Source organism: Cebus imitator, unplaced genomic scaffold (assembly GCF_001604975.1).
Source record: "Cebus imitator isolate Cc_AM_T3 unplaced genomic scaffold, Cebus_imitator-1.0 Scaffold117, whole genome shotgun sequence".
NCBI lineage: Eukaryota > Metazoa > Chordata > Mammalia > Primates > Cebidae > Cebus > Cebus imitator.
Window position 1 is genome coordinate 516,412 of NW_016107432.1, and position 14,848 is coordinate 531,259.

Here is a 14,848-nt window from a genome sequence, read left to right on the forward strand (position 1 = left end):
TCTTGTTGCCCAGGCTGGAGTGCAATGGCGCGATCTCGGCTCACAGCAAACTCCACTTCCCAGGTTCAAGCAATTCTCTTGCCTCAGCCTCCCAAGTAGCTGGGATTACAGACATGGGCCACCATGCCTGGCTAATTTTTTGTATTTTTAGTAGAGACAGGGTTTCTCCATGTTGGTCAGGCTGGCATCGAACTCCTGATCTCAGGTGATCTGCCCACCTTGGCCTCCCAAAGTGCTGGGATTACAGGCATGAGCCACCGCGCCCGGCCAGCCGTTTTCCTTTAAAGCAGGGTTCCGCAAGCCAGGTTCACACACAAGGTGAGACGGATCATGAACTCCTCAACTAGATAATAAATTTTGTGTATATGTGCATTTTTCTGGAGTTGAAGCTCCATAGATTTTTTTCAGATACTTCAAAGGAGTACATGATTCCTCTCCCCCACAAAAAAAGTCCCATATCTCTCCTGTTTGGTGCTTAAAATGAATATTTTACAAAGTCATTAAAAATTTTAGTTATAAACATCATGTTAGAGATTTAGAAATTGCCTATGAAGTACTTATCAACTAAAAAGTCTAATGAAAAACAAGGTTTTTTTTTGATGAGTCTACATTGGAATGGGAACAAACATAAAATAGCTATTCTTATTTTCACCTTTGATTTTACCTTCTAGGAAAAGAATTTTATTCAGTGCTTAGTTACCCAAAACAGGTTTTAAACCACCCACCATTTCCTCAATTGTGTATTACGAGGGTGAACTAATAAAATGTTGGACATAATAATTTAACTGTTCAAAATATTGCAAAAAATCAAATAGTATATTTTTTAGGTAACTCAATTTTTGTTCCCGATTTGGTTTCTACAACACAATGCTATCATTAAGCATATTCCTGAATTTATATTTTCTCCTCTTATAAAACATCTCATTTACAAGATTTTACTTCTGTATTCAGCCTGCTTTCCTAGTCAAAAATAGAGTCCTGACTTGAAATAGGTACAAATAAAGATAAACAATAAAGCCGTATAGCTATAATATATTCCACTGAAAGCTTTAAGCAGAATAAAAACCAAACTTTCCTCTCTGCTGGAACTATTTCTAAAACATTTTTTATGTTACACTTAATATTCATACTTTATCTTGATGCATTGGAGGAGTGCTTGTCCCTACACATACAACTCCAGATTTCCAGGGATTTTTGATGTTAGTGATTTTGTGTTGTCTTTCCTCCCTGTTTGGTTGTTAGTTTTATGTATTATGTTTTCTAAGGTACTCTCGACCCACCTCGTCATCCTACTCCATAGCTCCTAACCTGTTAAAGCAGAGAGAGAACTTGAGGTTACAGGGGAAGAAAAGATACTTAGCTCGTAAGATAACAACCTAAAGCAGCAGGATCTGACTTGAGGATAGTGACAGTTCCAGAAAAATGTAAAGAGCTTTTGGAAGGCTCATTTCCTCCATTTTCAGAGGTCTTTTTTCGTTTACTTTTGGGTTCCTGGCTGGACTGAGGTGGTCAAGGATGACCGAAATAGTTAACTACAAGTATGAATAGAGACTGAGTCTGAACTTAGTTAAACAATGCTATATACATTTACTGGAAAAACAGCTGACACAAAGCAAGAAGATAAAGTTTAATGGGAATAAAACTGAGAAAGCAATATAAACTAGACTGGTGTCTAAAGTTTGATGTTTTCAAAAAATATGACAAAAGAATAAAATGATACTTTTATAATTTACCTGCAAATCCTGAGCACAATACAGCAATAGCTATAGCGCCAAACCCTAATAATGGATTTTGTTCCACCTGCAATATTAATTTTTGAAGTTATTTTTAGTGACTAATAAACAGCGTTCATCCAAGAGTCCAAACAAATACAAAAACCTGTGTTAGTCTTACTAAAAGTATTTCCATATCAGACACAAGTATTCTACAGAATAAGACAAAACTAAACAAGCAAAAAGACCATTCCAGAAATTAACCAGGGCACTTGGCTTAAGTGAAAAAAATGTGTCCCTCAAGTCACAGCCATAGTATATGCTTAATATGTGTGCCCAGTTTCCTACTACCAATAAGCACTCTAGCATGAACTTTGAAACAGCCCAAGTCAGCATGCTTCTTAATTTTAATTTCTACTATCACTCTAACTCAAGAGCTTATAGCATCAATCCTGAAAATGATAACAATTTAACTTATTTATTCCTCATCACCCACAGGATAAAGTGCTGCCTCTTCAGACTCCCCAATTCACTGAATCTTTAGTATACTTTCTGTGTACAAGATACATCATCTATACACACTGCTACGGTTTGAATTTCCACCTCAAAACTCATGTTGAGATTTAATTGCCATTGCAACAGTGGTAAGAGGTGGACATTTACAAAATGATTAGGTCACGAAGGCTCTTCCCTCAAGAAGGATTAATGCCATTATGGAGGGAATGAGTTATTGAGGGAGCAGGGTTCTGATAAAAAGGATAAGTTCAATCCACTTCCCTCTTTGTTGCATGGGCTCACTTCCTCCTCCTGCCATAGAAGGACCCTCACCAGATGCCAGAGCCATGTTCTGGACTTCCCAACCTCCAGAACCACAGGCCAAATAAACTTCTGTTCTTTATAAATTACCCACTCTGTGTAGTCTGTTATTATTTTCTCTTTCTTTTCTAAACTGTCAGCAGCTTTCATCAGTCTTTACTGAAAGATAAATACTATCTCAATAGTTTCATTGAAATTAGAGGATTGAGATTCATGACTGTAATATGACAAGAAAGTATATACCTTGTTCAAGATAAATAAGCCTAATATAAGAAAAGTACCACTTTATGGTACCTGAGAGAGCGAGCTTGGTCTAAAATGTTTGCATGAAAATAAAAGGAGAAACTGAAGATACTGTAGACCAGTGGTTCTCAAAGTATGGGCCCTGGATCAGCAGTGGTGGCACCACCTGGGGGTTTGTTAGAAATAAAAACTGTCAGGCTCTATACCAGACTTACTAAACCACAAACTATGGGAATGGGTCTGGCCATGTGTTTTAACCAACCTTCCAGTTGATTCTGAGGTACACTACAGTTTGAGAACCACTGCTATAGACTACACATTATTAACAAGGATACTTTCCTAATACAAATTTCAAGACTGGCATAAATAGAATAAAATCATAGTGTGAGATATCAACTATCCCAACATCTGCTGGGAAGAGCAGGAGAGCAACGGGGAAGGTACCATACACTTTAAAACAACCAGATCTTGTGAGAACTCGCTCACTATCAAACTGCTAAAAATAGAGTGCCTGATAAATTCTTGCCTTACTTGCCTGCCAGCTTAATCTCTCTACAGTTAGGAAAAATAGTGATGGAAATGGCTTATCTGGACTTGATTCTGACTAACAAGAAACTGCTAGGTGATGAAGTAGATGTGATGGAAACTTTGGAAGAAAGCAACCATGTGATCTTAGCATGGGCCAAACAGCACAGTTAAAAGACATGTGCTCCAGTCCTGAATAAATCAAAATTCAAAAATATAAAATTTCAAGTTAGAATTCCATGGCTCGTGAAAAGATGATTCAAGAGAGGTTAAGAGTTATTGAAGCAGGTTCTGGTGAAGAGTTAAAAAAAAAAAAAAAAGGGAAATCAACATGACTAAATAAGGGCATCTTCACTGAATTCTGACTTTACAGGAACAGAAGAACTGAAGTATATATCACCAAGGGGAATCTAACCAGGAATTTAAGAACAGTATCAAGAAGGTGAAAACTCAGACTAAGTGGAGGCTTATGAAAATACTTTAAGACATTAAAGTTTTTTTTTTTGTTTGTTTTTTTGAGACAAGATCTTGTGGTATAATCATGGTTCACTGCAGCCTCAACCTCCTTGGCTCAGGTGATCCTCCTACTGCAGCCTCCCAAGTAGCTGGGACTACAGGCATGCACCACCACATCTGAGTTTTAATTTTTTTGTAGAGACATGGTCTATGTTACCCAGGCTGGTCTTGAACTCCTGGGCTCAAGCAATTCTCTCTGCCTAGACTACCTATCTAAATAAATTTAAAAGACTATCAAGAAAAGTAGGTGAGTTAGTATATATAAAGCATTTAGATAATGCTAGTATTTAGTGCCATATAAGTGACTGCAGCTGTTATTGTTAGACTGATTACCAGCAAAATGTTAGAACAGATACAGAGATGACTTGTACTAAAAAGTCTAATGGTCATCAGTGGAAAATAGTATGACTTCACTAAGCATGAAACATACCAGATTTCCTTCCTGAAAGGATTCTTAATGTTAAGTGATAAGGGGAATTCCACAGAGATAGTGTTTGGCAAGAAATTCGACAAGAGTTGCATTATATATTTTTCTTTTTCTTTTCTTTTTTTTTTTTTTTGAGACAGAGCCTTGGCCTGGGCTGGAGTGCAGTGGCACAATCTCGGCTCACTGCAACCTCCGCCTCCCGGGTTCAAGCAATTCTCCTGCATGAGTCACCCGAGTAGCTGGGATTACAGGCATCCACCACCACACCCAGCTAATTTTTTGTATTTTTAGTAGAGATGGGGTTTCACTATGTTGGCCAGGCTGGTCTCGAACTCCTGACCTCATGACCCGCCTGCCTCAGCCTCCTGAAGTGCTGGAATTATAGGCGTAAGCCACAATGCCCACCACATATTTTTATAGACGACACAGAAATGTAGTGAGGATAAAGGTACAATTCATAAGTGTGTGAATGCTCATACAGAAAAATGCTAGTTAATTTAACAAAATCAAGCTAGACCAGCCACCAGTACGAACTTGCCAGGCATACAGATAAGCCACGTTAGAAACAGATCCTCCAGCCGCAGTCAGGCCTTCAGCTGACTGCAGCCCTAAGCTGCCGCCTCAAGCTAGAATCAGCTAGCTAAGGCACCCTCAAATTCCTGACCAATAAAAACTATCAGTGATGATAAATGTTCAGTAAGCAAGAAAAAGATCAAGCTAGAAAGAATTCTAAAGGTACAGCCACAGAACTCTGGTCCTGTCCTATCTAAAATTTTGAGTAAAGACCAAGAAGGCATAGTTTTTTACTCTGGAAAGCATAATACCCCAAGGAGAAGCTAATAATAGATAAGAACTGGAAAGAACTTAAGGGGCTGAGCAATGACCCAAAGCTTAACAAGATGAGCTTAATAAATACAAGCACGCCCTGCATTCTGGTTTAGAATAAGCCAGAGTTTGAGTTCTACTGTCAACAAGAGTCTACTCAAGTTCCGACGCTTGGAACCCACTTAACCAGTATGGGAGTCATGCATGCCAGTACAGACAGATAATACAAAACACATTGGAGACAAACTACTTAGGTGACACAGTTACATGTAGTGGTTTATGATCAATTGTAAAATAGATGCTTTGCCTGCCTCCTAGAAATTAACACAGTCATGCACTACATAATGACATTTCAGTCCATGATGAACCGCATATAAAACAGTGGTCCTGTAAGACAACTATTTTTAGTGTACCTTTTCTGTGTTTAGGTACACTAAACTTACACTGTGTTACAACTGCCTCCAGTATTCAGCACAGTAACTTACAGAAGTTTGCAGCCTACAAACAATGCTGTACAGCTTAGGTGTGTAGTAAATAGGCTATACCACCTAGATTTGTGTAAGTATACTCCATGATGTTTGCACAACAATGAAATCACCTAATGATGCATCTCTCAGAACCCTGAACATGTATTTTTTGTTAAGTGACACATGACTAGATAACAAGTCTCTAGTATTCAGAACAAAGGGGTAATTCCAAGCTGTGCCTCATACTACTTAGGCAACATCAGGAGACAGTGGAGTTTTAGGACATACTAAGAAATAATGACAGATGAATGCATCTAAGAGAAAAATATAAGGAAAAGTGTAGGGGCAGAAGGCAGGGATCAGGAAGTCTCTGTCTAGAAACCATATTATAGAAAGAAACAGTAGGGTTGTTTTAATTGGGGAAGGAGGAGACCAGAGGGTGGTCTATACGATACTGTTCATAAGCACTGTACATCCCAGCTACCTTCCTTTTCTAAGAGAACCATAGCCTGTTTGCTAAAAGTTAAAGGGAGTAAATATTCAACTGTAGGAAGCCCGTGACCTTCACAAAACTATTCACTGGCATCCCATTTCCTATTTCTCTTTGGGGAATTAACGGATTGAGGCATACAATATAAGAAAAAAATCAGGTATGTATCTTAACATTAACTCTTTAAAAATCAGTTATGTACCTTCACATTAACTCTTAAAAACTAAAGATAATTATCAATTATCAGTAAGAACACTCCTCCCCTTGTCATCCCTATTGCTGATAGCAGGAAGATGTGCTAGAGACTGAGAGTTGAGGGAGAAGATGAAAACTAGATGGAGAAAACCTTGCCCAGTGTTTCTGAGATGTCTGAAAGAAGTCTAGAAGTTCTAAACATATATGCTATGGAAAACTGGCATAGTTGTCACAAATTAGTTATTAACTGTAATTTAGGACAAGTTCCTTCGCCTCTTTGGACTTCAATTTTGTCACCCATGAAATGGAGGGGGTGGAATACATTATTTCTAAGGTACTTTCTGTCTCTAACATACTTTATGCATATTCTCCTCTGAGAAACAGCCAGTAAGTATTATCATCACTGATAATATGCTAAAGAAGTCCTGTCTATAAGGTGAAAGTTATTTTAAATCAAAGAAATGTAGTCATGCTGTGTACACAGTGTGACTGAACAGTGTAAGACTTAAAGTTTTCTATTTATGGGAAGCTATGGTGTACATTTTGTTTCTTACCACAACTTTCGTAGCTTGGGCTGGCTTCCACTGTACAAGCGTGACTCCAGCACAGAGCATAAAAACTGAAACCCACTGTAATTTGCTGAGTGTCCGGTTTAACATTAAAACTGTACATAAAGCAGTACAGGGAATCTTTAACTGGTAGGTCACCTAAAAACAAAAGAATGAATTAATACAGTTAATACTAGGCTCTAATACAAATATATTATTTCTGATATCATTGATGCAATTATCAATTTTTAAAAATTGGATAATATGGTAAAGAGTTAATAAAAAATTTTTTACCATAAAAGATTCTGTGCTTTTCATTGTCATTAACTCCACTTACCTGGTACACTGCTGCATCCAGATTGCTAAGAGCTAGGAAAGCCATGTTGTTCTGAACAGCATACACTAACGATGGCACACTTAACTTCAACAGTTCCTTGGGGCTCCCCAAGACATTTTCTCTTAAAGATGCTTTGAATCTACCCAGACTACCAGTTTCTCTTTGAAAACAAAAGGGGGAGATGAGAGGGTGGTGAGGAAGAAAATTAAAGAGCACTCTTTTAATAAGATTTCTTCAAACACAGGACAGGCATACTGTGTATGCTGCAATTTAGCAAACTAATAATTTCTAACTAGTTTTAGATTAAAAGAAACAAACCAATAATGTATCCTCTTTAAAAAATTATAGTTCTGTTTGGGAAAATATGACAACTACTAGATTTACCATACTATCAATCTCTGGTCAAAGTTCTAAGAGGTTTTGAGTATATTAAATAATGAGTTTAGGAAAACAAAATTGCTCACATTACCTATATAAAATTCATCCCCTGCTACTTTAACTGTATTTTATCAAGTTCACCCCAATTACTTTTTAATTGATCAGTTTGCATATACATTTTTATTTATTTTTGAGACAAAGTCTCACTCTGTCACCCAGGCTGGAGTGCAGTGGCATGATCTCAGCTCACTGCAACCTCCACCTCTTGGATTCAAGTGATTCTCCTGCCTCAGCCTCTCAAATACCTGGGATTACAGGCACCCATCACCACGCCCAGCTAAATTTTTTTTAGTAGTGATGGGAGTTCACCAGTTTGGCCAGGCTGGTTTTGAACTCCTGACCTCAAGTGATCTGCCTACCTCAGCCTCCCAAAGTGCTGGGATTACAGATGTGAGGCACTGTACCTGGCCTATTTTTAAAGGTTTTTTTTTTTTTTTTTTAAATTACAGTAGATTTAATTGCAAATAAAAAGGCTTCAGTAGTTATGGAAGTTACATGGCTTAGGAATAGAGTGAGTTAGCTCAGTATTGTTTGTAAATGAATTTAGTACTTATGAAACATAGTAGGGACTCCTTATGTAAGGATATTCTCATATTTAATAACTGTATAATTCTGTAGCAGATCTGAATAACTCCAACAAAAGTACACTATATCTGTAATGCATATAAAGTTGACTATTTGACTACATACTGATTATTCATGCTCTCAACTATTATTTTTGCTATTATTATTTCAGGAGGACCTGGCTAATCTGGCTTTTATTTCCTGTATCATAAATCAGCTCATTTATTTCCTGAAAAGAAAAATAAAACGATGTATTATAATAAGCAATAAAATAACCAACACCCCAAAAAAGTGCTTAATATTAATGGTCCTAACTGCAGCTCACGATATCCTTAAGAAAACCATAATACTTTGTTGGTGAGATAGCTCTATTCCAACTCAAAGTTTCATAATCACAGTGAGATTCTGTATTTTTGGTTAATATATTAGAATCAACAGTTGTGAGTTGATTTTTTTCATTTTTAAATGCTGCAAATATAATTACCTAAGTTCTGAGAGGAAGCAAAAGACCATTATATCAAATAAACTAACCTGTACCTATTTATTTGCTATAGACCATTCTACCTTCAAGAAAATGCTTAATTAATAAGACAGGAGCTTTGGCCTAAGCTGCAGAAACAAAAGACATCCTTAGTTACAGATCTTTTTGTGTTACCAAATCCAACACCCACCACACAGTGTTAAGTCTATATGCTGAAAAGCGATGCATACATCCTGGTAGTGGACTACAAACTCTATCCGAAAAGCAAAGGAATACCAAAAATACCACAGATTTTCCACCGAAAAATCTATGTAGGAGAGTTTTCCAGGCATCTGAAGATAGGCTCTTTACACTAATGTTTGGCTTTGTTTTTAACTGATTAATGCAAATCTAAGATGCCCCATATTCTTTCCTTGCATCTTTGTTGTTGTTGTTCTTGTTGTTTTGTTTGAGATGATCTTTCTCTGCCACCCAGGCTGGAATGCAATGGCGTGATCTTGGCTCACTGCAACCTCCACCTCCTGGGTTCATGGATTCTCCCGCCTCAGCCTACCAAGTAGCTGGGATTATATGCACAGGCCACCAGACCCAGCTAATTTTTGTATTTTTGGTAGAGATGGGATTTCACCATGTTGGTCAGGCTGGTCTCAAACTCCTGACCTTAAGTGATCCACCTGCTTCGACCTCCCAAAGTGCTGGAATTACAGGCGTGAGCCACCGCACCCAGCCAATATCTTAGAGTATAATGAATAATTGTCAAGAATGTTTTCCCCTCAATTATAAAATTGATGAAAAATTAGAGAAAAATATTAAAATGTAAAAGAATCACCTTAATGAGGTAATGTATCAGAGAAAATAACTGAACAATTATCACTAGTCAGTATCATGATAGCATAAATTCTACAGATTGTGTGAAGTGCAAGTTTTAGTGCCCTTCTAAAATGCTGACATACACTGATGTGTCTTTAAGGTGGTACCCAAAAGGAACTGCTGAGAGGTACTTGTTTGTACCCATGTTTCACACTCACTCTACCTCCTCCCATATTCATTTATCTCCTATTGTAAGATTCTTCAAGCTGAACCCTCAAAGCCTACAGTATAATAGCTATTTATTCTTCCCCTAATCCCCACCTGTGGGCAATGCCACTTTACCTCCACCTGTTAAAGATAGTACAGCCTCAGTGGTGTGGTGGTTCACACCTGTAATCCCAGCTACTCAGGAGGCTGAGAAGCAAGAGGATGACTTGAGGCCAAGAGGTGGAGACCAGCCTTAGTAACAGAGCAAAACCCCTTCTCTAAAAAAAAAAAAAAATTTCCAGGAGTGGTGGCATGTGCCTGCTGTCCCAGCTATTCAGGGGGCTGAGGCAGGAGCATTGCTTGAGCCCAGAAGTTTGAAGCTACAATGAGCTATGGTGGCACCATTACATTCCAACCTGGGTGAAAGAGTAAGATACCATCTCTTAAAAAAAAAAAAAAAAAGTAAGATATATTAGAAGCCTTCATTAGTAACAGATGACGTTTTGGCTCTCCAAAGAACAGGGGTGATCTCTTTGTCCTGTCAGAATATGGGCTACTTAAGGATCCAACTGCTACTCCAAACAGCTACCAAACCTGCACCAATAATCAAAGTAGCTGTGGTCCCTTTTCTCCCCTTCACTTTTCTTTCTTATCTCTTCTCCCTCACTTTTCGGCTTTCACATAAAAAGAAGGGCTTATGAAACAGATTAGCAGCCAATCTAAGTACTCCTTTCCTTCACTGTAGCAAAAAGTAAAGTCCAGTGTGTCAGGATTAACCCTCAGATCTGTCTCTTTTGGCCATATCCTTTTTGCTGGATGCTTAGGAGCTATTTTTTCACTGCCAAGATGGCCACGGTATCTTTTTCTGGTTCCTTCTCTAATGAAGACATTGGAGAAACCAAGGTATACCAGAGTGTTAATTACTGGAAAGTGCAAATATCACTGTAGTACCAAAGAATTATCGCAATGTTACATAAGATACTTTGAAATAAGTTACAAAAAAATAGCAGAGGATGCTAAAAGAACTAGTACAAGAGAGTAACAGAAAAGTATCAGAAAGTAGACAGAGGAGATTTAGGAGCTATCGGAAAGAAATGTGGGAATCTTACCACACAAAGTTTTAAAGAAGAGGGTAAATTATTTCAGTATTAATCAGGTTAAATCTTGCTTAAGCTAATGTATTTATTAAGAACACAACTCTTAATCTTATATTTAGCTTCATTCACTAAAGTAACAAGAGCAATATATCTACTAGAAAACACTAGTAATCATCTTTTTGTTTTACTAAGAGAAACAAATGATCAGCCCTAAATATACTGTAATATACTGTAAAAAGGGACATATTAAAACCAAAGTTTACTTTTCTTCTATTTTTCTGAACATACACATATATATATAATATATATATAATGTGTATATAAAAAATGTGTATATATACACATTTTTTTTAGATGGAGTCTTGCTCTGTTGCCCAGGCTAGAGTGCAGTGGTGTGATCTCGGCTCACTGCAACCTCCACTTCCTGAGTTCCAGCGATTCTCCTGCCTTGGCCTCCTGAGTAAATGGGAGGTGCACACCACCACACCTGGCCAATTTTTTGTATTTTTAGTAAAGACAGGGTTTCATCATGTTATCCAGGCTAGTCTTGAACTCCTGACCAAGTGATCCACACACCTTGGTTTCCCAAAGTGTTGAGATTACAGGCGTGAGCCGCCATGCCTGGCCGTGAACTTATTTTCTTAGAAATCAAATCATAAGCACCTTAGTGAGCAACTCTGTTAAAAACAAATTTATTAAATTTAATTATATAAATGACATTGTTAGCTAGCAGAAAGAACACATATAACTAAAAGCATATACTAAATTTATTTTTAGACACAGTCTTGTTAAATTTTCTATTTGAACAATTCTTTTGATTTTTATCATTGGAATAAACTCTGTGCAACCTTTGGTTGCCTGAAGAAATTCTGAAACTCCATGTTGATTGCAGAGATATTCCGCTGCTGCCTCCCTCCCTAAATTTCCTATGAACCGGCTGAAACCAGTTCATTCTGACCTATGATTGGTCAAAAGTAGGCCTCATTCCTCCAGCTCCTGATCTGAAGAGAAATACTAAGAGGCATAAAATCCTTGGCTAGGTTACCAAGGCACTGTGCAAAATGGAACACAGCAGAAGTTACTCATGAGCTTAAGAAACTTAAATTTTGTTTATAAATTTCTTATCATCTACAAAGTTAATTAACTCATTTAAAAGACTTTGAGGGGCTAGGTTAAGAAAACAATAATGAGGTCAATTTGAGGACAAAAATACTCTTCATATGAGGGATGTGATTTTTACTTCCTCCCCAACACCCTGAACCCATTATAGCATGGGTACAACAGGTGAGTGAAAATGTGAACCCAGGAGAAGAAACAGAGCTGGATAATCTATAACATAAATATTTGACAGCTACATTAATTTCTCTAGATAATACTAAACAGTAAAAGGACTTTCTCTGGTCTTAATATGGACATGCAGTTCAAAGTTAAGATATATGTGGTTTGTTACTAAACGCACCCAAAGTATACATACATTAACATTTACACATCCTGCTAAAGACAGTCTTTTTAAACTATGGTGAACAGCAAACAAAAAGTTGTTTGAGCTGGCACAGTGGTTCACACCTGTAATCCCAGCACTTTGGGAGGCCATGGCAGGCGGTTGCTTGAGTTCAGGAATTTGAGACCAGCCTGCATAACATGGCAAAACCCCATCTCTACAAAAAGTACAAAATTAGCTGGGCATGGTGGTGTGCACCTATAGTCCCAGCTACTGGGGAGGCTGAGGCAGAAGGATCACTTAAGCCCAGGAAGCAATAGTTGCAGTGAGCCAAGATCACACTATTGCACTCCAGCCTGGGCGACAGTGTGATACCCTGTCTTAAAAAAAAAAAAAAAAAAAAAAAAAAAGCTGACTTTGTTCCTTTGTTCTAAGGCAATATCAAAGTGTTTTCACTTCATTTTCTTTACACCAACAATGACAGATTTAAATCTAAACCGTGTTAACTAACAGCTATGATAGGGTTTAGTAAAGCATTACAGCTAACAAACAATTTTCCTGTGAATTGCAGCGGTAATTTATTTTATGAATTTATTTATTTATTTATTTTTTTAGATGGGGTCTAGCTCTGTGGCCCAAGGTGGAGTGCAGTGGCACAATCTCAGCTCACTGCAACCTCCATCTCCGGGGTTCAAGCAACTCTCCTGCCTCAGCCTCCAGAGTAGCTGAGATTACAGGCACCTGCCACTACACCTGACTAATTTTTTTATTTTTAGTAGAGACGGAGTTTCACCATGTTAGTCAGGCTGGTCTCGAATTCCTGACCTCAGGTGATCCACCTGCCTCAGCTTCCCGAAGTGCTGGGATTACAGGCATGAGCCAGTGCACCCAGCTTAAAAAAGTATTTTTAAATGTTGTATTGTTTTATATTTCAACCAAATTATAGCTTAGAAATTGATAACTTAAAATTCAAATATTAAAAAAAATCACCTTATTTACATATACAGCTTTCAGAATACCCAACTGCTAATCTGCCCCTCCCCTAAAACAGAATTTACTAATTTCCCTTTTAATTTAAAAGTTATCTGATATAATCATTCAAATGCATAACAGTATATGTACAAAGATAATTATTACATCTCTGTGTTGGAGTAGAAGATGGGAAATACCCAAATGTCCATCAATACAGACTGGTTTATTATGATACATATATATAATGTATATATATATATATATGTACCATGCAGCTTTTAAAAAGAATGAGATAGATTTCTATGTACTGACATGAAACCACCTCTAAGGTAAAATATTTAAGTGTAAGAAAAAAAAAAGGAAAGCGGGGTACAGTGTACATCACACACAGTGACCAGCAATCTCTTGCATGTAAAATTTACCACTTTGACCACATCAACCTTATTTATCAAAGTAGCCATCCATTAATTCCTTCCCATACTCCCTTTTTTTTCTTTCAGTTCTAACTTCTTATTGAAATAAGTATAATTTCACACTAAAACTTCCAGGGTGTCATAAGTATAATCAACAAGGATGGGGGGAGTCTCAAGTTAACTATAAACAGAAATCAAAAAAGAATGTCAACAAGATTACACTTGGAGAAAAAGAGAACTCAATATTCTAAAACACAGTATTTTACTGTATGCTGTAAAACTAAAAGCAAAGGGAACTACATACAAATACATACTTCAGTTAGTAGGTCTCCTTTTTTCTCAGATAAATACTAGAAATTCTGATACTACTTATTATTCTAGGATTGAGCAAATAAGTATATATCTTGAGCATAATGAGAGCTAGAATCCTCACCATTAGAGAAGGGAACAAATATGGGTAAGGGGAAGGTTAGAATGAACACAGAGATATTAGGTCAAAATTGTAGGTATCAATCAATACATAACTCTTTGTTATACATACACACAGAACTAGATAAAGATAAGTGTGCATGCATACACAGGCATATATATTTCCTAGCTCTGCCTGCTGAAAGGGTCTAAAGTAATGATACTCCAGTATCAATGTGTATACCTAATGCCTAGATTCTTGTTTCTAAATGCCATTCTGGAAGAAAAGGAATAAGGGATCCTTGTAGAAATGTATGATTTCAGGGTTGGGGCAGAAAAAGTACAAGAAAAGTCTAGAACATCTTGATATGCTAAAAAGAAACAGTTTAATCCCACTGTGCAAATCTGGGACATTTTGAGCATCAAAATAATGATAATAATGGATTCTAACCTGCATAACAAAATAATCCTTGAGACCATGTTCATATAAATACAAAGAGAGAGGCAGAGAAAGAGGGGAAGAAGGGAAATTTCTAGAGTAGAATGCCAATAAATGCATAGGTAATGAAATACTAGGAAGTTACCATTTGACAACATTAATGGACAACAAAACCAGGGGGTGAAAGTGTGATGAGAAAGAGGATATTTATATAGTCTCAAAGTATCCCTCTACAAGACGCTAATAAAAAAGAAGAAATTGGTAACTTTATGTGGAGAAACCTAGCAGGCATTACCTTAATCAAGAAACCAAGATTAGGCCAGACAAGGCAGGTCACGCCTGTAATCCCAGCACTTTGGGAGGCCGAGGCGGGCAGATCACCTGAGGTCAGGAGTTTAGGACCAGCCTGGCCAACATAGTAAAACCCCATTTCTACTAAAAATACAAAAATCAGCCAGGCATGGTGGCACATGCCTA

General features: G+C 37.4%; 1 protein-coding gene across 3 annotated transcripts in view; it reads right to left on the minus strand.

The window, feature by feature from the left end:
• The window catches only part of SLC35A1 (solute carrier family 35 member A1), a 33,899-nt gene that overhangs the window by 4,592 nt on the left and 14,459 nt on the right, over positions 1 to 14,848 (minus strand). For all 3 annotated transcript variants that reach the window (XM_017538906.2, XM_017538907.2, XM_017538905.2), the window contains 3 exons: positions 7,102 to 7,261; positions 6,771 to 6,923; positions 1,734 to 1,800 (listed from right to left, as the gene is read on the minus strand). In XM_017538906.2, the coding sequence (XP_017394395.1) occupies positions 1,734 to 1,800; positions 6,771 to 6,923; positions 7,102 to 7,261 (380 nt within the window). The remainder of the gene's footprint in view (positions 1 to 1,733; positions 1,801 to 6,770; positions 6,924 to 7,101; positions 7,262 to 14,848) is intronic.